This window comes from Rosa rugosa, chromosome 2 (assembly GCF_958449725.1).
Source record: "Rosa rugosa chromosome 2, drRosRugo1.1, whole genome shotgun sequence".
Taxonomy (NCBI): Eukaryota; Viridiplantae; Streptophyta; class Magnoliopsida; order Rosales; family Rosaceae; genus Rosa; species Rosa rugosa.
In genome coordinates, this window is record NC_084821.1 from 55,747,886 (window position 1) to 55,775,556 (window position 27,671).

Genomic DNA, 27,671 nt, shown 5'->3' on the forward strand with positions numbered 1-27,671 from the left:
TCAAGAATTATTGTATCACAGAAAAGGTCTGCTAATTTGGTTAGAAACTTAGGACGCTTTCTGAACTTCAACTTCCCTAAACTACAAGGGGTTACAGTTGAATGAATATGCTTCGACTTCTTTGGTCTAAACTTGAACTTAGACTTCTAAGAAGAATGATCCATACTAATAGTCATTTAAACAGATTGAATCCCATCTAGCAAGTACATATAGATCAATCTGGATCGAGCAAAACCCGTACAAATGACTCTGACATATTCCTTTCCCTAAATCAGCACCTACATACTCTATGGCCTTCCAATAGACATATAGGCAGTGCAGCCAGCGGGCTATGGGCGAGACCTTGTGCTTTTACTAATTTCGACTAAGAAAATTCTGGAAACAAAAGGGAAGCTAATGCTGCATTTGCATTGACAGATTTAGATGACTGAATCTAGGTACCCCACTGCATCTCTATCAGTCACACATGAATTTAGCTCCAACATGAATATTAATTAGCCATCTAAGAATCAACCATTTCATCTTGGATCTCATTGGGCGTAATCCGTTGCCCTTCTCTCTCTTTGTGCAGCAGCCTCCTCTGCATAAACATCTTTGTTGTCCTGCAACAGGTTCCCTCTTATTATACCACATTGTCTAACAAAGTAATAGTGACCTATCCGAACATAAAACAGATTCAAAAGAAAACAAAGAAACATCATTTGATTTGATATTTTGGTATATATCCTGCCTGTGCTGAAAATTCTTTTAATATATTGCACTAGAAAGTCTCCCTTAAATCTGGCCAAGCAGTCATTCTTGGACTTGAATAGTCCTTTCAAAAATTGATTGACCTGAGGAAAAAAAGAATCAACTAAATAAAACCCTTCAGATGAGAGCGGTATTCTTATAGAATTAGTATGAACAGACAAAATAATATCAGAAATAAACCTCTATGGAAGTCATGTTGGGGAAAGAATTACTCAAAAGCTTGATGGTGAACTCCCGATCAAACATTGCATTATTTAAATATTGATAAGGAAGTAAGGAACCACTGCAACATTCCGCAGAGGCTCCGTCACAGGACACTTTCTACAAGGCAAAACAACTGTTGGAGCACCAAGACAGGCAACTTGAACCCAGGCTTATGAAACGTGTCCGTCAAGACAGCAAATATTTCTTGCTCAATTTGCTAAATGTATGTCTGGAAAAATTGATTACACAACTCCGATTTCTGTCAGCCGTAACCAAAACACAGTTAGCATCGTGAAACGTACGCTACTCAGAAATCAGCCCAGTTTCAGAAATAAAATATGTAACGTACACACCTGAAAGTTCTTCAGCATCTCCAATAACGGGTTCAGCCCGGCCAGTTTCAGCAATATTTCTTTCTGTGTGCCGAAATGCCCAAATAATTGAATCCAGGACAAGCTTTAGTTGCTGAAGCATACCAAAAACACGAAAACAATCAAAAGACAATTTGTGATGATTAACAAAATATATGAATCTGGATATAACCATGAGCAAAATGGGAGAAAAAGAAAAAAAAAAAGGAACACAAACCTGACTCGATAATCTAATCAACACAGGTAAATAGTGTGCAGCGATGTCATGAAGCAAGGAAAAGAACTTTAGGCGATCCTGAAGAATCTTCAAAGTTTTTTCACTTCTTTGTAATCATCAGCAATATTTGAGCTATATTAGTCAGTTTTAATTAGCATGGCATCATTTCTAAATAAGTATAATGCTAGATAATGAAAGAAGGATATACTTGTTATGACTGTGGCAAAAGGTGATAAAACTTCTGACTCTCCAGCATCGGAGGCACAATTTGTTTAATTTCCTATATGAGATTGGTCTTCAGCCTTGTCCAGGAATGTCTCGATCAGTTTGAGAGTTTCCCTCTTGATCGATCTGTTGAATGAAGCAGAACAAGATATGGTTTATGCACATAAGATTACTGCTATTCTGGCATAAGCTTGTAGGCTTGTGCACTTTATATGGGCTTCTTTTCACTTTTCAATTACAAATAGTGATGTGCTGATGTTTTTAATTGTTCTTTTGTGCAGTTCTATTTTACATTGCGTGATGATCTAGACTATCTCGATGGGAAGTATACAGTAAGTCTTCATTCCCATCTATCTTCTTTACTATTTATTTACTGAATCCATTGTCCAACTTTGTCATCTTTCCAGTAACCTAATTTAATTCCTTTTTTGGGTGGATGAAGTGTTAGAATTATCTGATTTATTATAGGAGCAGCGGTACAGGATAGTTTTTTTTTTTTTGGGGGGGGGGGGGGGTGCAAGTGTCTAAAAAAATAATAATAATGAGAGAGAGAGAGAGAGCTATGCATCAACTTGATGGGATATATCTTCCTATGCAAGAATGCTTGGGTTTGTTTGATATGTCAATAAAGGACTTTTTCTGTGCAATAGTGATTACCCTTGTGTGTGTTTGTGTAGGCTGCGCTAATTACATTCATGCAAGTAGATAGTCTCTTGCAATAAATCTACTCTATGCTATCCTAGTAGATAGCATATGCATGTCTAGTAGAAGTGTTTCAGTCTCATAGTCTTCAAGTAGATAGATTTTTTTGTGTGGTGGATTTGATACGTGCATTACTAAAGTGATGTCTGTATTGCAGGTTTTTGGGGAGATAGCAGAGGGGTTGGAGACATTGACAAGGATCAATGAGGCTTATGTGGACGAGAGCAACAGACCCTATAAAAATATTAGGTCGGTCCCCCTTTTGCCTACATATTGGATGATCCTTTTGAAGATCCTTCACAACTATCTGAGTTAATTCCTGGAGCCTCCCCGGAAGGCAAACCAAAGGATGAGGTAATTACTGATAGTTGTTATATTCTATTACCAGGTGTGAATACCAAACTAAGATACAAATGAAAAATCTATTTCTTGTATAGCACTTGGAATATATAGCAAGTTCCCGGAATAGTATGAGCATAGTGATCCTACTATGCCTAGTTCTGATCAAGTTTGTTGGCAAAACTTTTAGCTGGAAGGTTGTGGGCCAATGATTATTTTATATTCTACAGTTACATGTGGGTCTCTCCTTATTAATATTGGTCCAACATGCGGAGTTTTTAGTTATTGGAAAGTTTCAATTGTAGGGTTAAAGTCAGAATCTTGGATAAGTCTGTTTAACCATATTTTAAAAAGCTTGAGTTGTTTGGATGTGGATTAATCATTAGATTTTATTCTAAGGTACTCAAAGTTTTGACTTATCTCTATTATGATTTCTGACTAGGTTGATCTTCCTTTCCCACTTTCTTGCCATGTCTGTGTAACAGATAGGGGATATTCCTGATGTTGAGATAAAGCCGCCTGACAATGTGCTTTTTGTTTGTAAACTGAATCCAGTCACTGAAGTATGTAGTCTTCTTTTCATGATTTTTGTTTTCATTTTGACCTTGTTTTCTGGTGCCTACAATTTTGGCACTATGACTATATGTTGTTGTAACAAGCTGCTGAGTAGTTTGGCTCTTGATGCAGGATGAGGACTTGTTCACAATTTTCTCACGCTTTGGAACTGTGCAAGCGTAAGAGTAGTATTCTTGTTTGTTAATTACTAATAACTTCTGGGATTTGTGAGTTAGGGATTACAAAGAGCTTATGTGATGATATGTAAATGATTGCAGGGCTGAAATAATACGTGATTATAAGACTGGAGACAGTTTGTGTTATGCGTTCATAGGTGAGTGAATTTTATGTTAGATACTAATTCTTTCCTTCTGTTTCACGTACGAAATATACTTGTCTTCTGTGCTTGAGAATGTATTTTTGTTACCTTTGCTTTATATGTCCTTCGATTTCTGTCCTTCCAACGTCTGTGCACAAGTTCAGTGGTTGACCTTAGTCCTTAAGTATCATCACGTTCTCTATCCTTTACTTATTCTCTTCTTGTCGAATTCATTTCAGTTTGTTTAGTGTAGTATTCAAATTTCTGATTATGTTAAGCTAATCATTATGACATTTTGTAATGCCAGAATTTGAAACGAAAGAGGCATGTGAACAAGCATATTTCAAGGTATGCTGAAAGAATCAATTTACCTATTTCTTGAATCTAATTGTCATTTCCTGCGTGCATGCACGATAATCTTAGTACTTGCTTCATTCTATGATTCTTAATCTTGTCATAAGTTATTGTAGCAACTTTTATGGAGATCATAATTAAGATCGAACTTGTGGTGTTGCTCAGTTCTTTTCTTGTTTAATTGTTGCCACAGAATAAACAATCAATCATTTAACATCACAAATACATTCAAACATGTCATTTACATATCAATGTGCACACACCAGAACATATCAGATACACATCGACATAAGCATGACAAGGAGACTTGGAAGACCAACCTTTTTCAGTTGCTTGGAGAGCCATTTGGAAATGAGCAGAGTGCGGCTGGAAATGATGGCAGGAGCTGGAATGAGGAACTCAATAAAAGCCTTCTGTGAAGCACTCAATATGTGAAAAGCTAGATGGTATTGCTACTGTATTTTCAGCGTATCTTGAGTGAACACAGGGGGACTCCTATTTATACAGAGAAGTGGATCACTCTAAGCTCAGTCCCATCAAGGAGTTAGAGTTTCAATCCAACTCTACTGCATGTACATATCTTCATTTATCTTGTTATACAAGATAAATGCATAAGCCTCTTGTATTTATCTAAACAGAATATATTAGATAGATATCACCAAGTTTAAGTTTATTAATTATCTCATGTTATTTATCCTGCTTTTAAATAACAGTTGTTATGCTTTAAGTAACTATTATCAGTCCACTCTAACATTCTCCCACTTGGACTGGGAATAGTTTCTATAACAAGAAGTCATAATGTCTCAGGTATAATAACATTCTTTAGTGCGCAGTGAGATAAATAACAAGCTTTTAAGACTTATAACATGAACTGTCAAAATGCTGATATAACACAGAGTTAAGAGACAAACTGTGCTTATCTAAACACAGTAGCTACAAAACTACAAGTATCAGTCCTGCATTTCACATGAATAACTGAAGACATTAATATAATCTTGCAAAAGTGTTCTTGATTATTCTGTAAACTCAACATTAATGCAAGATGGTCCTCTTTAAGGTTCTGTATGTATGAACCAGAATACATAATTTTCAGTCTGAAATTTTTTCCTTCATGTACTCACTTTAACTACCTGTAAGAACTGTAAAACAGGTATATATAGCAGCAACAGGTATAAACAAAATAGGTTAGTAGAATTCTTGCAGCAAAACGTAAGTAATCTTGCTGCAAAAATTGACGTCTGATTCATTTGAGTCATTCTCTAAATAAATAAGGCATTCTGTAATTAATTGATATCAAAGCCCATTTTTGTTGCACAAATGAATAATGCTTTGATTGATGACTGAAGAAATATTCTGTAAACAAGGAATGGAATACTTTGTAATTATTTGATATCAAAGCCCATTCTGAATCTCTTGTTTTATTCAACATTTTTGTGGTACAGATGGATAATGCTTTGATTGATGACCGAAGAATTCATGTAGATTTTAGTCAGAGTGTTGCAAGGTTGTGGTCCCAATACAGGCGCAAAGAAGCGGGCAAAGGTATAGAGTTTAAAGCATGCAGAAAAGATATATGATTGGTTCCTTTCTGTTCATTTTCTTTTTCTTCTGTCTTGAGGCAACTTTGTTGGTGACCTGCTATGTAAAATTGGAATGTGTTATCATTCTCTGGTACAGTTCTCCTATGTTCATTTTCTAAATATATCAACTTAGCTAACCTTTGCACTGGTTTGGTGTGCTTTGTAATTAATGAAATGAACTTCTGAGATATGAAAGATTGATAATAGGTTGTAAAACTAATTTTTCATTTGTTTATTCTTTGCTTGGTGTTTTTGTTGGTGTTTCTAGGAGTTATGTCAGTGGATATTAAATCTGTATCTTATGAAAATGTATGATCGGGTACTCTATGGAGTGTTATGAATACATAATTGTATCGACATTTATCCTTCAGGATCCAATTACACTCCAGAATTTATTTGTATCACCTACCATAGTAGGTACGATTGCAACAGGACTGAATTAATTCTTTGTTGCTGTAGGCAAAGGCTGCTTCAAATGTGGTGCACTTGATCACATTGCCAAGGAGTGCACTGGTGATAATGCCAGTAAACAGCAACCTCAAAAGTACGTATTGAAGAGTGATAATGCACAGCGCGGTGGAGGCAACACAACTCTAGGTATGTCGTTCTTTGTGTGTGTGTGATTGGACCTAAACTTGAACAAAACGAAATGACATATCATGCCATTCTGGCTTGTTGACATTCGAGAGGAAAAAATGAGGGAGAGAGAGAGAGAGAGAGAGAGAGAGAGTGTGTGTGTGTTTTGTGCTTGTCTGATGTTATTATGATTCTTGCAGTTATGAGATGGTATTTGATGAGATACTCCAGAAAGTCCAAGACAATAAAAGAGACATCAAGACCATGATCCAATTAACCGAGTTGAGAACCAAAACATGAATAGGCAGAGTTCTGATTTTGATCCAAAGAACCTGTCATTCCAGCACTTCTGTAGTCATTATTTTGACCCTGGGAAGTTCTAGCGGGGTAATCATTCTCAACATATGACTGCTCAGATGCAGGCCTAGATGCCGGCCTTGAGGTTCCAGATCTTGTACCTCCAGCCTGCAAATGACTGTTACTTGTTGCCTCATGTCGGAATTTTAACTGACGAGCCATGATCCAGGTCTTGGTGCTCCATCCTGGATTTAGTCTTCGTAGCAGTTGCTACAGTTCCTTCAACATCGTCGGAAGATGGAAATCTATTTTGTTCATACAGCTCCAACATTTGATTGCTAACCTCTGCAGAAAAAGTAGTCAACTGAAACCACTAGCAAATACATTTAAAAAAAAAATCTTAAGTAATAAAGACATGATCACAGGACTCTATGGTGGGAGGACGGATGGAGGGAGAGAGACAGAGGGAGTGAGGGATATTAAAACTCTTTCTCCTGGTTGGTTGAACATTTCAGGTCTTTCTCAGAACCATATGACACTAACGAAAAAATTTATAGGGTCGAAAGTAGAGACTCTAGAATGATGAAGAAATTCATCAGATGAGAATGAGGATGGGAAAGAACATTATTGATTGCTCCATAGTATTATGTATTGTAATAAATCAAGGAGACCCACCCTCCTATTGGCGTGGGGTGACATCAAACTCTTGCCACCAGACCTTCTCGCCATCTGATGGAAGCTTTACTTTGAGGAACTTGGCGGCAAGAAAAATGGCACCAGCTGCAATGTGGTGGGGCTTAAATTGCAAGCAAAGAGAAGTCCGAAGTCTGCATGCCACATTCCAAGTTCAAGAAGAAATGAAGACAGGCCAAGAACAAGCAACAGATATAAACTAAGAGAAATCATACCCATCATTAGCAAATTCCATGCAACTTGGGCGAGGGCATTTTGAGCTACTTTGAATTTCTTTATTGCCTCCACCAGGGGTTTATACGGATGGTGTACATTGAAATCAAAAGCAAGAGTTCCAAGAACAACCCTCTCGCCAGTTAAAATCAATTCCTTCTGCTGTTCATATACCTCCTGCGTGATTGTTGCATATATGTGAATAGACTAAACAAAAAATACCAACAGAAAATACTTCACATCTGACACAAACTATAATTAAACAGTATGTTCAGTTATACATATCTGAGAATACTTGAACAGTAAATTTGATGAGACTCATGAGAGAGAGAGAGAGGAGAGAGCAAACAGTTAAGCAATGAATGCTTTGATTTTCAGTCAAGCAGACTTAGTAGTTGGCTAGAGGGCACACATATAGGTAACATAATGCAACATGGGTATGCACACTGTGAATGCTCAACCTAAAGAAGGTAACTAAACATGAAAAAGTTGTATAAGCAGAGGGGATACAATAAGCAATTGAGAACCTGGGGTGAAAATAGAGAAGAAAAACAATAGTGCATAGATCAGAATCACCCCAAAAAAAATTAGGAAGAACCAAGTAGTGGGATGCATTTACAAACACAATTATGATAAGTTGATAACTACCTTTTGCTTGATTCTCTGAGCTGCTGCAGGATCTTCTTATGAATAATTTCATAGGAGACAAGGATAACATCTTTCAGAGGCCAGGGAGTTTCTTCAACCTTACCGGCGAGAAACATACAGAGTGTTGCAATGGTCTGACATAAATGTTTAATAAAATTTAGTCAATAAGGTAACTCATTCCGGATCACTTAAATTACACAGATATTTATGGTCGTTAGAAAGAGAGTGGGTTTTCAAATCTGAATATGGTAATCCCACTCCCAATGTCGCTTCATGCCCGGCTATAATCATCAGTCCAATATCAGTTTTCCTATTATCTATTTGTTCATTAATCACATCAGGGCTCTAAATGGATATCAGACTTGTGGAAGAAAAATGTAAACTGTAAAATCTTCTCACTAAGTAGCTTCCCTTTCCCAAGCATGAAAATAATTGTCCTTTACAAGGTAGAGAGAGATTAAATAGATGCCATAAATGTATTACCTTTCACCTCAGCTAGAAAGTCTAAAGCTAACTCAGATACATATCAACCAGAAGATGAAAGCATAATGGATTGAAGCCATTCCAGGTTGATAATACTCACCCTTCTATCATTCTTTGCATGCGATTGGCAAATGTAGAACCGATGACAGAAAATTATGGCTGTTGCAATTGTTACCTGGGGTCTGCAATAGCAAAACAAAATGTTCAGGATCACCAACATGTTGAATCATTGATCTCAATTTTTTGGTACGACATGAGTCACCAGATAATAAAGTGCGAGTCAAAACACAAGATACTACACTCAATCCACTAGAATGAACCTCCAAAGTTCAAACTGAACGTTTAACTATCAGTTATCTTTATGAAGTACCACAGCTATAATAACTTTACATATCTTCAGTCCAGATGACTAGCCATTTCAATCTTAGACATGTTTTTATATATAAATGTATCTGAATATAATCATCCCCAAAGAAAAAGAAAAGATATATATATATATATATATATAATCAAACAAACTACCTTTTTTGAAGCTAAAGGGTAAACAGATAAGAAATTTATATATAAGGCTTAAAACTCACACTTTAAGTCTCACCCCCAAATCTTGTAGAAAAGTACAGTATGACTTTCGTAGATACGCCTCTTTCTTTAAGTATGCCATCTACTTTAGATGGAGAATTTTCTTCAATTTCCTTCCTGGAAAAGTACCAAGAGCCTCCTTCCTCTTTATCCTCAGTCTGTCTATAGCAACTACTTTCACTCACAGCAAAGTTAGAAGAATCGCCAGACAAAAAGGAAGCCATCTGTATCTCTCGAACACAGAACTGAAAATGGAAAGAAGGAAAATCAGAAAACGAAGTTGAAGAAGTGATTGTTACCTGGATATGGGACTGAAGAAGACGAGAGCCGAGTAAACCCAAATCGGAAGGAGGTTAGGGTTTAATAGTGTGAAGGCCGTTCAAGGGGGAAGTAATCCAAAAACACAACAAAAGCAAGAGATTCACGTACACCAGAAATTTAAAATAGATCAAAATACATTACTAAAATCCATACTCTCAAACATAAAGTAGTAATTGTTCCATCGAAGTGCCATTAAATACTACAAAGGAAAAGTAAAGAGTTCAAATGAGAACAAAACTTAACAACATCTACTCCAATTATATCGCCTATTGGTTTGTAAAAAGAGAATTAGAAAAGGTTTAGAGCTTGTCCTCAAAGTCAGAAAGCGGGGTCATTTGCTCCTTCAAACCCTTCCTCTTACGGATGTCTTGAACCAGCTGAGATGCCTGGGAACCAGCCTCCAACGGATCAGAAGACATCATCTCCCAATGATCAAACACACACTGGGGGAAAGCCTGTCCTGAAGTGGAAGCCCTCAACTGACCAGAGAACCCGAAAGATTCAACAACGGGCAGGTATGCCTTGATGTTGTACAGTGGGGTACCAGGCCTCTGAATTTCTTCGAAAACGTGTCCACGCTTCTGATTGAGAACACTGTAGATACCTCCAAGAGCACCCTCAGGGGCTTGAATTTCAACAAGATATACGGGTTCAAGGAGCCTTGGCTTGGCTGTAAGCTGAGAAGCATAGATGACCCTCCTGGCAGTTGGAATGACCTGACCACCTCCTCTGTGAATAGCATCAGCATGAAGAACAACATCACAGACTTCAAAGCAAATACCCCTCATGTTTTCTTCAGCCAATGCACCTTCCTTTGAAGCCCACTGGAACCCAGCAACAACAGAGTCCTTGATTTCATTGAGGTACTGAACTCCCTTACACATGTCAACCACCATGTTAGGACCAGTTGTCTCAGGGCCAAAACACCAGATTTTCTTAGCAAGATCCTTGTCCCAACCAAATTCCTCAGCCAAGATCTTGGAACGAATTTTAGGATCATCCCTTGGACCAATACGGCCATCATCAATGGCCTCTGCAAGACCTTCTTCCAATGGGCGTGCTTCCATGTACAGACGGTTATGCTTGTTGGGGGACTTGCTCATCACTGTACGGACAGACTTCTCAAGGACAGTCTCACGGAAGGACACAACAGGGTCAGATTTTACAATTTCTGCTCCACCCATAAAATCATCCTGAAGATCCTTCAAACAGATCTCAAGGTGGAGTTCACCAGCACCGGCAATAATGTGCTCTCCAGACTCCTCAATAGAACAGACAACCATAGGATCAGACTTTGCCAGACGCTTGAGACCTTCAACAAGCTTGGGAAGATCTGAAGCAACCTTGCACTGAACAGCAACACGCACAACAGGTGAGACAGAGAACTTCATAGCACGAATGGGGTGAGCATCAGATTCCTTCTCATTTGTCAAGGTAGCATTCTTGGTGATGAACTGATCCAGACCAACTAAGGCAACAGTGTTACCACAGGGAACATCCTCAACAGTTTCTTGTTTCTTTCCCATCCAGATAACAGTCCTCTGTACATTCTTCACATACAGATCCTTCTTTTCCCCGGGAACATAGTTTGGTCCCATGATTCTAACCTTCAAACCTGTTTGGACCCTCCCAGCAAACACACGGCCAAAGGCAAAGAACCTACCCTTGTCAGATGCAGGAATCATCTTAGATACATAGAGCATAAGAGGACCATCCGGATCACAGTTTCTGATAGCAGTGGCATATCGGTCATCCAGGGGACCCTCGTACAAATTCTCAACACGATACTTTTGAGCAGTTGATGGAGAAGGAAGGTGAAAGATCATCATTTCCAATAGGGCAGTGCTGGCTGGCAGCCAGGTCTGCATGACCCTCTTCATCAATGGCTTTCCCATCAAATCTTTCTCGTCACCCTTCATGGTGATTCCAAGCTTTGCCAACATGGGCCACAGCTTATCCTTCTGGTCATTCATGCAGGTAGCGATAACTTGCTTGATGGGTTCATAACAGAACTGAACGAAACCGCGCTTGCAGGTAGCAGAACCGGTGTTCTTGCTGGTCCACTTCTTGGTTGCTGGGTCAAAAAAGTTCTCACCCCAGAGCCTTTCCATCATCTTTACCTCATCAACTTTAAACTTTTCGGCATACATCTTGGCAAAGTTGGTTAAAGTAAAAGCCCAACCGTGCAAACCAGCAGAGAAAGCAACTGTTCCTTTCTCAGGGTAGACCTGGACATCACCAAGCAGAGGGTCTTCATAGGTAGCCATGATGACATTAGCATTCTCAATAACCCTTTGAAAATTCTGGTAGGCCTCTTCACCATCCACCTGGAGTTCAAGGAAGCACCTGTCCATCTTGTTAACAGTCAACACAGGCCTGATCCTTTCTCCCAAGGCTTGACGGAGCACGGTCTCTGTTTGGACACACACGCCCTCAATACAATCCACCACCACAAGTGCACCATCAGTAATACGAAGAGCAGCAGTAACCTCAGATGAAAAGTCAACGTGCCCAGGGGAATCGATGAGGTTGATAAGGTATTCGTTTCCGTCTCTCAGTCCCTTGTAGCTCGCCAAAGACTCATCCGTCATCTCATAGTAGAGAGAGATTCCAGTGGACTTAATTGTGATACCACGCTCTGCCTCATCTGCACGGGTATCCGTCATCCGGACATCACCAGCAGTTTCTTGTGCAATGATACCAGCAGCAGCGACAAGGGAGTCTGTAAGGGTTGATTTACCTGAAACATAAATCAACATTATTAGCTCACTGCAGTAACAGATACAACATAACAAAAAGCACAAAATTTAAATAAGCTCAAACTTAATAGGATAAATTCCCACCCAGAAACAATATATCACACAACCCCCAACTGCAATCCAGCCTATAATTGATAGTTAAAAAAGTCAACCATTTTGACATCTATAATTATTCTAAAACCCACAGAAAATGTTCTTTTGTTGTTCAGAAACCATCACTTAAAGAATGAAAGTCTTCACACATAAGGTAATACTCGGTAAGCAAAATAAGTGCAACATGATGTAAAATTACCATGATCGACATGGGCAATAACAGACATATTACGAATGTTGTGCTTGTAGTCCATAATCCTTCGCAACTCTTCTGCAGTAAACTTCACCTGCTCAAACAGAAAACATCTCTCCGTTAAAATTACACGTCAAATTTTTTTAGCAACCAACTGAGCAAAAACTGGAAAAGATTGACTTACCATCTTGACTGATTGTAAGTGTCACCTCAGTAATTCAAGCAACACCTGCAAACAAGAACAGTAAAATACAGCAGTTACAAACTCAGCAAGAAACATCAAAGCAGTTTCATAAGAAACTCATAAATCACCTATTCCCAAAATCCAAATCACATTTACCAAGCAAAGAAAGCAAGTAGTAAATAGGTCTGCAAATAGTTGTATACTCGGAAACCATCTGATACATAATACTCTATTAAATTTGTGCACACAAGTAACTCTAAACATTGATAAAGCAAAACTCAATAGCAATTCTGTTTTCATCAAAACAAGAAGCTTTCAGTCTTGGCTTTCTGTAAAATCAAACCTCTGATTTTCCAGCAAAAAATTCAAACAGTCTTGATACAATCAGTATAAGAAAAGCAAAGCAATGATCTCATTTTAAAACTTTACACACAGAATCACTTAAAAGTCTGTCACCTAATTTGAAAGAAATAAAGTTCAGAAGATTTTGATCAAAACAATTTCCCGCAAATCAAATCAATATAAAGAGAAAGGAATTACAGCCGAATAAATCGTGGAAACAAACTTCTAACATTTCACGTAAGAACTTCCGGCGAAACGAACAGAGCGCCGATCTACAGCACAATCACTCAGAAAAACGAAGAAAATCACATTTTCTAACGTGAAATTTTCCACCATAGAAAAACACACATCAGAAAATTACTACGTAACAATTTTCGAACGGGAAAAACAGAGCATCGAGTGAGATCAATACAAAAACACAACGATCTAGCACAGATCACAAATTCATAACATCAAATATCCACAACAAAACGATTTCATCAGAAAAAAAAAATATATCGAACAAAATCGAAACACATAAAAGGACGAACGCATGCAAATATATAATTAAGCAGAGCAAAACGATCAAGTAGACAAAATCAAAAGCAAAAATAGAGATGCGAATAATACAGAGAACAAGTTGCGCAGATTTGAATAATAGGGAATAATCAGAGGTGAATAAAATAATGGAAAAAAATTAAGGAATAAACGAACCTCGGGATTATAAGCGAGAGAGCGTGAGGAGGACTCTCGGCAGCCACCAAGAGCAAAATTTGGGACTGAGGAGAGATTGTGAGGGTTGGGAACGAGTGGTGTGAGTGTTATATAAGCTCAGGGTTTCCGATTAGTGGGCTGGGCTGGGGTTTTGTTTTTGAGGTCATGGGCCGCGGTTGAAAGAGGAAGCCAGCCTCGAGAATTTTCGCATATTCTAGTTACCTGATTTGGAGTAATTTCCTTTTTTTTTTAATTTACATAACTAAATGCCAAGGACTGTCAAAAGATTATTAACGTTGTACATATGGAAATGGCGCAACATGGCAGTTTTTAATGGTAACTACTACCCTCTTTCAATTTCTAGCAAAATCATTTTAGATGCTGCTAATGATTGGAAGAATGCTAATATTGGTTCTGTTGCCAGTCGTAGAACTTCTACTATATTTTTATCTTGGTCTAAACCGCCTGACCACTACTTTAAACTTAATGTTGATGGAGCTAGGGGACCAAATGGACTTATTGGTGCAGGAGAGGCTTTGAGGGATCACGGTGGTACTTGGATTTCTGGCTTTTCTGCTAGTCTTGGTAATGGATCTGTTTTACAAGCTGAGGCTTGGGGGCTCTTACTTGGTCTACAGTTGGCTAGCAAAAATCGCTGCCAACATCTTATTGTTGAATGTGACTCTGAGGCTTTAGTGAACTTAATCGATCAACAATGGGGTTAATGACCTACATCCTCTTCGGTCAGTTTTATGCAGCTGTCAATTTTTGCAGGGACAGTTCTTGAGTTGTGACATTCGACATGTTTATCGGGAAATAAACTTGGTTGCTGATTTGCTGTCTAAAGATGGTGTTGGTGCTGATCTTGGAGTGCATTTCATGGAGCAACCTCCTCCGCAAGTTATCAATGCATTGCTTGATGATTTGTGTGCAAGTCCTAGATCTAGAACTGTAATTTGTGATCTTTAGTTGTTTGTTTTTTCGGGCCTTTTGGCCCCCATCTATCCAAAAAAAAAGAAAGATTATTAACGTTTACTCCAAGCAAATAATCAGGTAGAAAATTGGTATGTAAAAGCTTTGGCAATGGCCGGTTGATTATGAAACAATCTTTATAAGATTTTGGTGCTCAATGTCTCGTTTAGATTTATAAGCATAGAGGCCAACGTTCCTGAATTTCTTTAACCTTGAAATTTTCTTAAAAATGAAAACATCTACAGATAGTGATGAGGTTGACCTATTAGTGTCCAAATGTACCCATTTAATGCTCGGACTCGTATCATTTCTTGCCAAAGTCGAGTATAGAACGAATTGGGGTTAATTCCCATTGGGTGAGATGAGAAGATCGGTTGGTCACAAGAAGGAAATTGGGATCATAACTTCCGTCCGATGACTAGGGACTCAAAACTTCAAACCACGATGCTATTGATAGGGACTCAATTTCGAACTATGATGCTATTGGGACAGCGTAAAAGCCTAGGTGTGTGTAATTTTTTATTTTATTTTTTGGTCTGGCCTAGGTGTATATACAAGAATCAACAAAGATGGAATCAAAGTTTTCTCTCTAGCAAGAGCCTTCGTTACGGAACAACAATTGCGACATCTACATGATCCAAGTGCATGCAGAGCAATATGGATATTGTGCATAGCTATGCATCGTTCTATATGATCCAAGTGCGATTCAGTAAGGATTAGTTGTTATGGAGAGCTCACATTGTCCCATGAATACGAAAATGCTTTAAAATTTCATTTCTAGATTTAATCCTGTCGATTTGTCCATGAAATACTAGAACTACAAAGAGCTAAAAAGAAAAATAACAACAATGCATTACCTAACATAGGTCCACAGTATCCAGGTACAATGCATTACCTAACATAGGTCCACAGTATCCAGGTCCACAGTATCCAGCAGTACTTGAACAGCTTTGAATTCAATCTTTGGGCAATGGGGGATTGAGGCCAATGTGAAGCAGTGGAACACAACTGGAGACCCATGTAGTGGAGCTGCCATTGACTCCACCCCATTCGACGATGTCGATCACAACCCCTTCATCAAATGTGACTGTTCTGATAATGTCACTTGCCACATTACCCAACTGTAATTTAGTCTCTTACTGTCTTTGTTTCTACCTCAATGCCACTCTGAAGAACCATACTTTACCTTCAAAATCACACCATTTGCAGGAAAGTTTATGCCTTGGATGTTGTTGGTGTACTTCCAGATGAGCTATGGACATTGAGCTACCTATTCAATCTGTATGCTGTTCTAAACTATTGTGCTTGAGTTGGCCTCACATTAGTTAGCTAAGCTTAGTACCTAATTTGTAATCTTCGTCTATTTTGTTTCAGTAATTTGGGTCAGAATTACTTGACAGGACCTCTCTCTGCTTCCATTGGAAATCTAACTAGCATGCAATACTTGTAAGCCCTTCTTAATTATTTGAAAGGCTTATTCCACACATATGGTGATACTTGTGGTGATATTGTTATTTTGCAGTCTGGTGTTCATGATCATTATTTTAATTTCAATTGCTAGGAGCCTTGGCATTAATGCTTTATCGGGGGAGCTACCAAAGGAACTTGGAAATCTCACTGAATTGCTATCATTGTAAGTTTCCTCACATGGGAGCCTCGGACAACCTGACATCTTCGATGTCATGTTGTTTAAACCATTGATTAGTTGCATTCTAGATTTGAATGTGTGATTGTGTAGAGGAGTGATTTGAGTACAGGAGAAGATTATCCTTATTTGAATGTGTGATCAGGTGGATTCTTATTTTGCTTCCTTTCCATGTGATAGCTTTCTGCATATCAATCTTTTATCTATATTAAAGGTCACTATAATATGGTACAACATGTCTTTCCAATATAACGCCAATTGAGGTATACAGTATACCCCAATTCAGGCATGTGATTGTCGTTTTATACTTTCTTGTACTTAATGTTGATGATCTAAACCTCTAAGAAACATTCATGGTAAGTTCTAACTGACTGTCAATTTTGTAGTGCTATTGGGACAAACAACTTTTCTGGTCCTCTGCCATCTGAACTAGGGAGTTTATCAAAATTACAACAACTGTAAGTTAGGTTTTCTTTTGATTTCCTTTTCATAGCTGATGTATGAGAGGCCGCCATCTGTATTTAAATGATTCTGCAAATGTAAAATGTGTAGCCTCGGTTAGCAGAGTTGTTACCCTCATACTATACACTGTGTACTTATTTGAAACCCCAGCAAAAATCCTTAGTTAGTAGCAATTTACCATGGATGAAGTCATGGATAGAAACTTTGCAAATTGAAAAGCTGACAGAATTCTCAGTTACATTACATTTTATAACTGATTTATTTTAACAACATTCATCTGTTCTTTAATGAAGGCTCAGCATCTATTAACTCAAGATTTATAAAAATATGGTAGTGATAAAGCTATAATAATCCGTTGCTGTCTACTTCGCAGTTACCTTGATAGTTCTGGAGTTAGTGGTGAGATTCCATCAACATTTGCTAATCTACAAAGCTTGCAGACACTGTGAGAAATTTATGAACATGTTTCTTTTCGCCAAATGAAAAAGCATTAAGATATATGCACTAGATTTGTTATATGTAATATCTCATAGATGATTACATTTGTTTGTTGCAGTTGGGCATCAGATGTTGAACTCTCTGGCAGTATACCTGACTTCATAGGAAATTGGTCAAAGCTTACTTCCTTGTAAGCTACTCTAAATAAATACTCGATATCTATATTTGTTCCAGTTCAGTTAAATGATAATAGGTTCATCTTATAGCTAGGCTTTATAAGCTTAATGTTTATGGAGGAAAAATATATTTTCCACTAATAGTAAGCTAAATGTTTTGCTAGGAGGTTTCAAGGAAACTCCTTTGAAGGTCCTATACCATCTGCACTTTCCAATCTGACTTCTCTGACAGAGCTGTGAGTATCTAGATCTACTTGTCATTTTATGTTTATTAAAGCATATCTTCAAAGCTAATATCTCCTGTGTGATGTGATAATAGGTATATAACTGACATATCTACTACCAATGGGAGCTCTTCTCTTGGGTTTATTAAGGATATGAAGTCTCTATCTGTCTTGTAAGGAGAATCTTTCTTGCTCAAATTTGAGTACTCAACTTCTGGATCATACTTCTATGCTTTTGTTCTCGATCCAAAAAATATGACAAGTTGGTTTGACATCCTGCAGAGTGCTAAGAAATAACAACATTTCTGATTCAATTCCTTCCAACATTGGAGGATACCAAAGTTTATCTCAGCTGTAAGTTTTTCTTGGTGATTAAAGACCATTATATTGAGTAAACCCAAATTGTCCAACCTGGAAAGGAGAGTACCATATCCTAAAGTCAATGCTATCCCCTTCTCTATTATATGGTTAACCAAAAATTGTATTGTTTATAATGAATTTCACTAGTACTGGATGCATCTATAAATGGTATTTTCTGTATCAGAATTTTTACCACTGACTGTGTTTGTCCTTCAGGCTTGTAACTCTATTATTATTTAATTACCAGGGACTTGAGCTTCAACAATCTAACTGGACAAATACCAGACTTGCTGTTTAATTTGAGTTCTCTTTCCATCCTGTAATATTTCAAGCCCTCTTACTTGTTTTATATTCCTCCTAAATGGTACTCTTCAAGTACTAATTGAGGCATGTATTTCTGTCTTCATGATTAGGTTTCTTGGAAACAATAAGTTGAATGGTACTCTACCTGAATCTAAAAGCTCATCTCTTCTCAATGTGTAAGTATTTCAGCATGTTTTCCTTAAACATCTTCATAATTCATTACACTTGAGTTTTCTGATAAATATGTTCTGTTGATATATATAATGTACTTCGGCTTTATCTGAACTGTACAATATCAGCTTCTACATGAACTTGAAGGATTCTGAATGCCCCCACTTCTTTTTCTAATTAACTCATAATCTTTATGAGTTCCCTCACTAGTAGATGCTACTGTTCTTTAGTTGATAATTTGTACTAAATTCCTACAACTAAGCAATAATTCCATAGAAGTACAGATTTATATGCAGTAAGCTACAATAACTAGTGAACAGATGTTTCTCACCACCAGAATTTATCGTAACAGTACTATTTGACAACGGGTTACGAGAAGGAAAATAGTAAATAGCAATGAGTTGCAGCTAATTGTCTAAAGTTCACCCCACAAAGTGGCTACTTTTTCTATAGGAGGCTTGCATTTATTTATTCAGTAATTTACTAATCTACTGTTTCTGTCCCTTCAAGTTGGTTAGGAGCCCATTCTTTGTCCTACAACTTCTGTCAGTGTCAGTCAATTTTTTTTCTCAAGATATGGATTCTCATTGCTGGAAATCCTGAACCATAATCTTGTGGGTTCATGGGAAAACATGGAGAAACAGTGGTTTTAGATTCAAATTAATATGATGCAAAATCATATTTCAGAGTATTGATAGGCTTGACTAATGCCTGAATTTTGATAATGGTCGTGGTATTATTATATTTAATTGTATGAAACTATGAACTATGTAATTGATGTATTTGTCATGACATGTATGCAGAGATTTATCATACAATAATCTAGTTGGGAGCATTCCTTCTTGGGTCAATGGAACGAATTTACAGCTGTATGTCCTAATATTGCATTACATATTTATTTTTCTGTTTGCAACATGATTCTTTTGTTCCCTAGCTTAATAACTTCTTTACTTTGTTATATATCAATTTGTTAGTTTGTTAGTGTCAGTTTTTCCAGCAATCATAACGATTTTGTTTTGGTAGGATGTCCTTGCATTTATATACTATATACGATGACATTAACGTTGAGAATTTCTTTGGGTCTATTTGCAGTAATTTAGTTGCCAACAACTTCACCCTGGACAGTTCAAACAACAGGTGATTCTGTGCATCTTAGCTCACTTTCGGTGTATTGAACATTTGATTATGTGTATGAGTCACAAGTCATTATCACACATGCCTGTCATCGTTTTGTGCTTCTGTTTCTCAATTGAGGCTGCATCCAAATCCGTGTGGTACTGGCTTAGATCCTGAATCAAATCTCTCATTCAGTTCTGACTCAGGTTCACACTGTCAATCCAATGATCTATTGGCCGTATCATCATATGGTTTCCCAAATATAGCTTACATCAATATGCATGAGAATATCAAATTATCAATTTCTTAACCATCATTACGTACTTGAATATAATTTATAATAACAGAAATCACAAGACTGAACCAAGCAAGTAATTAGACCTTTTGTTGTCTACATTTGTCCTACTCCTTAGGAAATGAGGTGAATATCAACAACTTAATGCCTAGAAACATAATTGTGTTAGTCAAGCACTTCTACTTACAAAGAATATTTCTTTGTTCTTTTGGACTCAAATAACAATCACATTTCCCATTTATGTGTTCTTTTGTTGAAAAAATTGTGGTGGGCGTTTAGATAAAGTTTTTTTTATTAATTGTTATCCAACAACGGAAATGAATATTCCTCAATGAAGTTTTTTACTATTTAATTGTTGTACTTCAGTGCTCTTCCTTCGGGGTTGAATTGCCTTCAAAAAGACTTTCCTTGCAACAGTGGGTCTGGAATTTGTAAGTACAGTGGACACCTTATATGTTGTTAACATTGTAACTGAAATGCCTTTGTGACTGTTATGTGATCAGGGCGTCTTTCCTATCTTTATGCAGATTATAACTTTGGGATCAAATGTGGGGGTCCTCAGATTACGTCTTCTAATAACATTGTGTATCAGACGGAAAATGAGACCCTTGGTCCAGCTACATGTTTTGTGAATGACGAAAGCAGATGGGGAGTTAGCAACGTTGGGTATTTCACTGGAAGCAACAATCCTCAGTACACAATTTTCTCCTCATCTCAATTCAAAAATACTCTAGATTCTGAGCTATTCCAGACTGCAAGGCTCTCTGCTTCATCACTCAGATATTATGGCTTGGGGCTTCAGAATGGTAACTACACAGTGAACCTACAGTTTGCTGAACAAGCTATCCTAGATTCTACTACATGGAAAAGTCTTGGGAGACATGTGTTTAATATTTATATCCAGGTCTGCATCATCTTAAGGGATCTTATTAATAATATGTTCTGAATTCCCATGACTAACATTTCTCTGTGAATGAGTAAGTTGATAATCTTTTGTTCCAACTTGCTACTGCCTTGATTTAAGAAGATGTTAAACTCTATAAATCATTTAACTGTGTTTTGAAATTCATCAATTGTATATATTGTTTAGGTCAAGAATCAAGACGCACTTTTAAACCTGATGGGGGTAATAGAAAAATTCCCGAATTTTTTTAAAAAGGCATAGAATCACCACTCTAGCTCTTGATTCTGCTCCTCACTCCCCATCTGTTTCCTTTTACCATCACGTATCTTTTATTTAAACCCAAGAGTTTAGTCCAATGTAATCACTTTTCAAAACCCAGTTCCTAGATTAAAGTGAGATTTTAAATCTCAAATTTTCAACTCTTAGGATTAATTCTTTATAAACAAAATTTAGTGTAATCTCTTAAAATTTAGTGAAATTAATCCCGCCCTATTTGCTTCATCATCTCTCTGTTTTCAGGGAAATCTGGTTCTAAAGGATTTTGACATACGAAAGGTGGCAGGGGGATCTTTCCTAGCTGTTCAGAAGGAATACACGGCTCTGGTTTCAGAGAACTACCTTGAAATCCATCTCTTTTGGGCCGGAAAGGGGACTTGTTGTGTACCTGCGCAGGGTACTTATGGACCTATTATTTCAGCCATTAGTGCTACACCAGGTGATATACTATGGAAATTTAAGATGCAATTTAGTATGTTTAAACTTACGTTCTCTCAAAGTGGTTCCATGCTGTTGACTCTAAAGATTTTCTACAGATTTCGAACCTACTGTCAGTAACAACACTCCAACTAGTAAGAAGAATAGGACTGGGATGATTGTGGGGATTGTTCTTGGTGGTGGAGTTTTAATTCTGGTGCTGGTAGTTTTCTTCATTGTTCGAAGAAGAAAAAGGCCCGACTTCAATGATGTCGAAGGTAAACTGTTGCTCCCATTGTGAAAAAAGGGGATTTTCTTTGTAGTCAAATTCTTTGTTTATGCTTGCATTGTATGTAAATGAGTACTTTTCCATCTAACTTACAAGAAAGCTGAAAGCCTACCAGCTATATGAGTAAGTTTGTAAGCAGGTGCTTGATGCCTTATTAAACAAATATTAAAAAGATCAAAACAGTCTCAGAGACATAAAATTGTGTTCTGTTGAATCTGCAGAGCTGTTAGGGATTGATATTGGACCACTCACTTTCAGTTATTCCGCACTGAAGTCGGCTACGAATGACTTTAGTCCGGAAAACAAGCTTGGAGAGGGAGGATTTGGACCTGTCTACAAAGTAAGTTGCTACTTTAATAAACGACATGGTGTGGCTGCAACCATGTCAATCCCCTTAATGTTTACTGGTTGATTGAGTCCCAACTGCTATATATCTATTGCATCTTCCTAAATGCTAATCATGACATCATAAAACACCACACCTAGTCTTTCTTTTTCTCTGATTTCCTTTCTGTAATTATCTTCTTATGTTCCTAACTTCCTATGAATGATGATCTCCCAAAGCTGTCCACCTTACCCTGAGATTATGTTTTGAGTCATAAGATTGTTTTAAGTGAAATTCCGGTAAAAGTAGTAATGTTATAGCGAGATGACGAAGAAGCATTACTGTAAAAAAGGCTGAAGGCATAAGCACATGCATCTTTGTGTGTAATTGATTTGAGGTGAGTTGTTTGCTGATTTGAGTTTTATTTTTGGTCAGTTTTTCGGGTAAAATTATAGTCTTCGGCCATTTGAAAACTTTCATTGATTCTGGAGTTCAGAGTATTCCAATATTGCTTCAATCTGTTGTAGTTTCTGCAAGAAGTTAAAAGTTAAATTGCAAACGAGAAATAATGTCTGATCTGAGTTCCCAGATGAAGCTTATTTGATGGAGAAAAATAGTTAAGTGAATGGATTGAGTATTCTCAGGTTGTTGCTGCTTTCATAATCTCCTAATTTTTGCATTAAAATTTATAAAAATGTAAACCCTGTTCCTTGCTAAAGCCTTGGTAAATTTCAGAGTATAGGAAGTTAGGAACTTGCTAATGGATTTGTAGAGTCATACTGCACTTTCACTTGACCAATTTATATGAAATGATCATTTAGGTGTAATTGATACATAACAATTTTGATTTGTCTATCTGGCACTGTACATATATAATGGAGTTGACTCAATATGTATAGATATTTATTGAGTTCAGTTCAGCTATAAAGTAACAGCACTGTATCAATTATGGACTGAGTTGCTAGATAGTTTTGCCATGATGGTTTTGGTTTGTTTTTTCATTGTTGTTATTGGAAGTTTCCATGATTTTTGTGCTGAACTCCAAAGGTAAAATTATAGCTTAGTAACAGCAACTTTGTTACTGAACTAAGCTATAATTTAAATTTAAACCAATGAAGTATAGATTCTTTCGGGGTAACATAATTAGGCTATACTTCTATAAAGTATAGATCTGGTATGTCTATAGTAACAGCAAAATGTTATTGAAGAACATTTTCGATATAATATGTTAGTGATTTGATTGCAATATTTTGGTGGTAAGCTTTAAGTGTGCTTGAAGTAAACACAGTTGTTACATAATCAAGATCAATGGCATTTCGAGGATGTTAAGTTGGCTTCTTTGGCCTTTAAAGGTTAGACGTTTTAAAACCAAATGCAGTGATTGGTCAAATTTAGTATAGATTTGCAATTTCTATTAGTGAACATATTTCCCCTAATGATCAAAGGAATCAGAAATGGGATTTAGTAATGGGGATAAATCAAAAGTGTGGTTGGACTGAAGATGACTTATGCTGGGTTAAAGTGTCTCTGCGGCTAAATATTGAGGTTATTTTCAATACTGATCCAGCTGAAATAACCTTATAACATTATTACTCTGGGTAATAATCAAAATGGTTTACTACATCAGGGGATTTTAATGTAGGAGATTATTACAATTGATCTCAGGTAGTGAAAATACTGAGGTTAGACGAATAGTAAACTACAATTTTATTGAGTAACATTATCAAAATAAACTACAAATCAATTTTATAATAAAAATTAGTAGAAGAATAGTGAAAAAAAGTGTTACTGTTTTTGGGTGATCAGGTTTTACTGGAAGTAAAAGAATGTTGTTATCTTTAAAGGAATTTATTGAGTTTAGTTCAGTTCAGCAACTAATAAAAATAAAGATTTTAATTCTAAGAGGGACCCTTGCATCTTTGAACGAATGATGGTGTTGTCTTTAAAGGGATTTATTGAGTTTAGTTCAGTTCAGCAACTAATAAAAATAAAGATTTTAATTCTAAGAGGGACCCCTGCATCTTTGAACGAATGATGGTACAAGTATGGGAAGACCAAGTGTGCCTTCTTCTAATCTCCTATCTTCGTTTGATTTTCTTTTCTCATTTTTTTTATCATTATTATGATCTCTTTTTCTCATAATCGTACATTAACTGTTATAATTGTCTGTTGGATTATTGTATGGAATTGATCAAAGGTCTTTTGCTGTTATTAGCTGAGTTGTTTCTGTTTTGCTGAAGATGGCTATTGACCGGTTGTTTGTTTCATCTGCATTTTTTGTTTCCTGAAAAAGAAAGAACTTTGCTTGCACTTTGTTAATTGAAACCTTTTTTGTCTTATGCATAGGTTAATTAAACTATCAGAACGTTTTTTTTTTTTTTTTGCTTTATCAGGAAAAAGTTCTTTCTTTTTCTTTTTCTTTTTCTTTTTTCTAAAGTGGATCTTGAGAGACTTTTGGTCCGGTCTCCTAATGAATCCAATTTGGCCGCTGAACTTAGTTTTCTTCTTCTTTTTTTTTTCCTAGGTCCTTCCAGTTCTAAAAGTTCAAAGAAAGCAATGGTGAATATTTAAAGCCTAACTGTATGAACATGTTGTTTATGTACTTTCATCAAATTGAAATAAGAATTTGTTGTTGTAAGAAAAATTCTTCTCCTTTATTTTTGTAATTATCTTTTTCTTTTGTTTTTGGTTTGGTTTAACAAATATTGTATTGGCATTGTTTTCTGTAGTTATATATTTAATTTGATAATTATGGTACAGTTATGTTTGCTTTTTACAGAATTTATGCAAAAGGGTCTACATATCATTTGGCTGCCACTGTTCCTTGGTCTACTGTTTAACGTTGTCTGCATCTTTCATTCTTATTCAGGTATGAAGTTTGAATTTTTGTTTGCTCAGTTAGTGGCTTTGTTTGCTTTCATTGTGTGCTGTTTTTGTACAAAATACATTATATAACTATGTTTGTCCGAGTAACTATGTTGCATTTTGTAATTGGTTTTTCCTTTCTGTTCATTTTGCAGAGCTTTGGGACAGTGTGCACTCAGGTAGTTTTAATGTTTCGCATTGAGGTTTGATTATAAAAGTGGTTTTAAGTCATTTTTTTATTTTAATTCCCTTCCTTTTCAATGTAGTTATGGCATCGGATATCAGGCACAGAAGAGGAAAAAGATTGTTGGAACAAAATGATAGTGAAGATCTCAACCGTGATGCAGAGATAGAAACAAGAAACAACAGTGAGAATTTTTATACCATGAGAGCCCAAACTGATACTGGGGGTTTTGGTACAGAGGGAATGCATCAAAGAAGATCAAGAAGGCCAAGACGTGGTATGTATATATTAAAATTGAATCTATTCTGTTCTTCATCAATTCAAATTGTATAACATTGTCTGAATGTTTTTTATAGTTCCTGAACCTGCAATAACAGAGAAAAATTACACCTCTGAACACTTGAATAGAAGATCAAGAAGGTGAAGACGTGGTATGTATATATTAAAATTGAATGTATTTTGTTTTTCATCAATTCAAATTCTGTAACATTGTCTGCATGTTTTTTTTATAGTTGCTGAACCTGCAATAACAGAGATAAATGACACCTCTGAACACTTGAATATAAGAGTTCAACCTGCTGAACAAAACAACAGTCTATTGTTGAATCAAACTTCTGTTAACAGTGAAGATTCGCATGTTGGTCATACAGGTATAATGGATGAGTTTGCATCAGTTTTAAAAAACATTTGATGATATGTTTATGACATTATTCAATCATTTTGATTTTCCTTTCATCTAAATAAATACAACCTAATGGAATAAGAGGTATAATTTTTTCTTCATTCATCATGACTTCACATTTACAGTGTCAGTAATTTTTATCATCATTGTTATTAATTTATGTCATATTTTACATTCAGGTCATTTTTTTTTATCAAATTTGAGACATACCAATAGTATGCTCCGTTCATAGATTAAGAAATAGTACAGAAGACTACTCCAATAAAACATTTATGCTCTGAGTAGTCTATGCCACATACAAACACCTCGCCTTGCAGGCAATCTATTCTACTTAGTCTCACACGCCGAGCACGCAATTGTGGTACGTTAAAACCAAGTACTTCCACAAGACGCATAGAGGTACCTCTACCAGCATAGACAATAGTAACTAGGATCAACCTATCAAACAACTATTGGTTCCTTACCCAGTGATGGGTTGGAACCATGAACTGCCTCCACCACGGTGAATTCCGGTAATCCATTCACCAATTTCTCCTCTTTCCTAAGAGGCTTGAGCTTCTTTGCCGATGACTTATCCCAAAATAGCCTAGAACTTGAGACCAAGCCCAAAGAACCTTGTTCCAGGCCCAGGTCAAGCCCAAAAATTAGCAGCCACACTCCAAGCCCAACTAACAGCCCAAGAGACCCATCTAGAGAAAACCCTAGCTGCACCTCAGTCAGCCACCAAATCAGTCGCGCCTCCACTTGAGATACCAACTCCGGCCGACCCAGTAGACTTCCGACCAGCTTGAACCCACTCACCGGCCACCACGCCGTCGCCGCCATCTCTGAACAATGGGAGGTCCATAAACGATCTTCCCCACTGATTCCCACTGTTCCGCCGTCCCATAGAACTGCTCCTTCTCTGTCGTCCTCTATATGATCAATGAACGGAGGGCCTTCTCCTAGGCTTGACCGAGGAAAATCCCCATCACAGTCACAAACACCGTTGTCACTCCTCTGCGTCACTAGCACCCCCATCGCAGTCACCCTGCCTTCACAGACGCTACCAACAGCCTTGCCGTACGCCCGACCACCCCGGAACCGCATATAGGCCACTTCACCATCGCCTACCCAACAGGGCAGACGCACAACAGGAGGAATCCATGTCACCTTCACCAGCAAATCAACAGCAACAGTTTGGAATGCTCCGATCTCAATCGAAATCAAGATTTGGAGAAACAGCCCTAGCAAAGCCATAGAGAGAAGACCAGCACCGGGATGCGCCTGGCGCTTCACACGAGGGCGGGGATGACCGCCGTCGGCATGCTCGGCTGCACGGGTGGACGTCGGCGCCGCTAGGGTTTCAATAAGAAAGGCTCGATGAAAGAGAGTCATTGTTGGCGATTCTAACTCACGATATTTACTACTCTATATTAATTTCCCCCAAAATTTCAATTGCATTATTTTTACATTCAGGTCATTGTTCGCTCTCATTTGGTCAGGCATCATATCAGAAAAGTAGAGAAGGTTATTTTTGTCAAATTTTAGTCTCTGTATCAATCAAATATGCATATACATTTGCTGACCAAATGTAATATTACTGTTGTAGGATTTATTATGAGATATGAAGATTCGGGTGATAATATTCATGAATGCAATTATTGCAATGCGAATTTTTGGTCTGGAGAAGCTCTTAAACAATCATCTTCAAATGCACCTCTCATTTATACAAATTGCTGTTATAAAGGTCAAATCCAACTTCAGTCATCAAAAGAACCTCCAAATTTTCTTGAACAATTATTAGATCCAAATAATGGCTCAAATAGCAGAATATTTAGAGAGAATCTATAATTCAATGTTTTCTTTTACATCAATGGGAGCAGCAATTGATAAAA

At 37.1% G+C, this 27,671-nt stretch overlaps 3 protein-coding genes and 2 pseudogenes across 3 annotated transcripts; 2 read left to right on the plus strand and 3 right to left on the minus strand.

Annotated features, from left to right (window-relative positions):
* Positions 1 to 45: 45 nt before the first annotated feature.
* Positions 46 to 1,798, minus strand: LOC133731074 (protein EXPORTIN 1A-like; annotated as a pseudogene).
* Positions 1,799 to 1,917: 119 nt separating this feature from the next.
* Positions 1,918 to 6,460, plus strand: LOC133731075 (peptidyl-prolyl cis-trans isomerase CYP59-like). The gene is made up of 11 exons (XM_062158538.1): positions 1,918 to 1,950; positions 2,049 to 2,099; positions 2,627 to 2,718; positions 3,195 to 3,207; positions 3,294 to 3,371; positions 3,496 to 3,542; positions 3,642 to 3,697; positions 3,990 to 4,030; positions 5,479 to 5,578; positions 6,076 to 6,213; positions 6,393 to 6,460. The coding sequence occupies exons 1-11, from the start codon at positions 1,918 to 1,920 to the stop codon at positions 6,458 to 6,460; spliced, it is 717 nt and encodes a 238-aa protein (XP_062014522.1).
* LOC133728578 (cyclin-T1-4-like) lies at positions 6,397 to 9,334 on the minus strand (annotated as a pseudogene).
* A 208-nt stretch (positions 9,335 to 9,542) lies between these two features.
* Positions 9,543 to 13,796, minus strand: LOC133728577 (elongation factor 2-like). Its single transcript, XM_062155989.1, has 4 exons — positions 13,691 to 13,796; positions 12,656 to 12,700; positions 12,478 to 12,565; positions 9,543 to 12,166 (listed from the first exon to the last, which is right to left on the minus strand). The coding sequence occupies exons 2-4, from the start codon at positions 12,656 to 12,658 to the stop codon at positions 9,726 to 9,728; spliced, it is 2,532 nt and encodes an 843-aa protein (XP_062011973.1). The 5' UTR covers positions 12,659 to 12,700; positions 13,691 to 13,796; the 3' UTR covers positions 9,543 to 9,725.
* A 214-nt stretch (positions 13,797 to 14,010) lies between these two features.
* On the plus strand, positions 14,011 to 27,615 carry LOC133731077 (probable LRR receptor-like serine/threonine-protein kinase At1g56140). Its single transcript, XM_062158539.1, has 27 exons — positions 14,011 to 14,385; positions 14,465 to 14,624; positions 15,611 to 15,785; positions 15,872 to 15,943; positions 16,037 to 16,108; positions 16,224 to 16,295; positions 16,694 to 16,765; positions 17,143 to 17,214; positions 17,326 to 17,397; positions 17,548 to 17,619; positions 17,703 to 17,780; positions 17,890 to 17,961; positions 18,215 to 18,286; positions 18,381 to 18,446; positions 19,245 to 19,310; positions 19,534 to 19,578; positions 20,219 to 20,283; positions 20,380 to 20,756; positions 21,276 to 21,471; positions 21,569 to 21,727; positions 21,960 to 22,078; positions 24,824 to 24,932; positions 25,084 to 25,107; positions 25,195 to 25,389; positions 25,469 to 25,543; positions 25,625 to 25,762; positions 27,253 to 27,615. The coding sequence occupies exons 1-25, from the start codon at positions 14,011 to 14,013 to the stop codon at positions 25,534 to 25,536; spliced, it is 2,925 nt and encodes a 974-aa protein (XP_062014523.1). The 3' UTR covers positions 25,537 to 25,543; positions 25,625 to 25,762; positions 27,253 to 27,615.
* The last annotated feature ends 56 nt before the right edge of the window (positions 27,616 to 27,671 follow it).

Excerpts from the sequence above, each read along its gene's own strand:
- LOC133731075 (XM_062158538.1), top strand. The coding sequence starts at position 1,918 with ATGGTTTATGCACATAAGATTACTGCTATTCTG. Across the intron at positions 3,372-3,495 it reads AACTGAATCCAGTCACTGAA|GATGAGGACTTGTTCACAAT; the intron begins GTATGTAGTCTT and ends CTCTTGATGCAG. Across the intron at positions 5,579-6,075 it reads GCGCAAAGAAGCGGGCAAAG|GCAAAGGCTGCTTCAAATGT; the intron begins GTATAGAGTTTA and ends TTGTTGCTGTAG.
- LOC133731077 (XM_062158539.1), top strand. The coding sequence starts at position 14,011 with ATGGCAGTTTTTAATGGTAACTACTACCCTCTTTCAATTTCTAGCAAA. Across the intron at positions 18,287-18,380 it reads TTGAGTTCTCTTTCCATCCT|GTTTCTTGGAAACAATAAGT; the intron begins GTAATATTTCAA and ends CTTCATGATTAG. Across the intron at positions 25,108-25,194 it reads TTGGGACAGTGTGCACTCAG|TTATGGCATCGGATATCAGG; the intron begins GTAGTTTTAATG and ends TTTTCAATGTAG.
- LOC133728577 (XM_062155989.1), bottom strand. Across the intron at positions 12,167-12,477 it reads TATTGCCCATGTCGATCATG|GTAAATCAACCCTTACAGAC; the intron begins GTAATTTTACAT and ends TTTATGTTTCAG.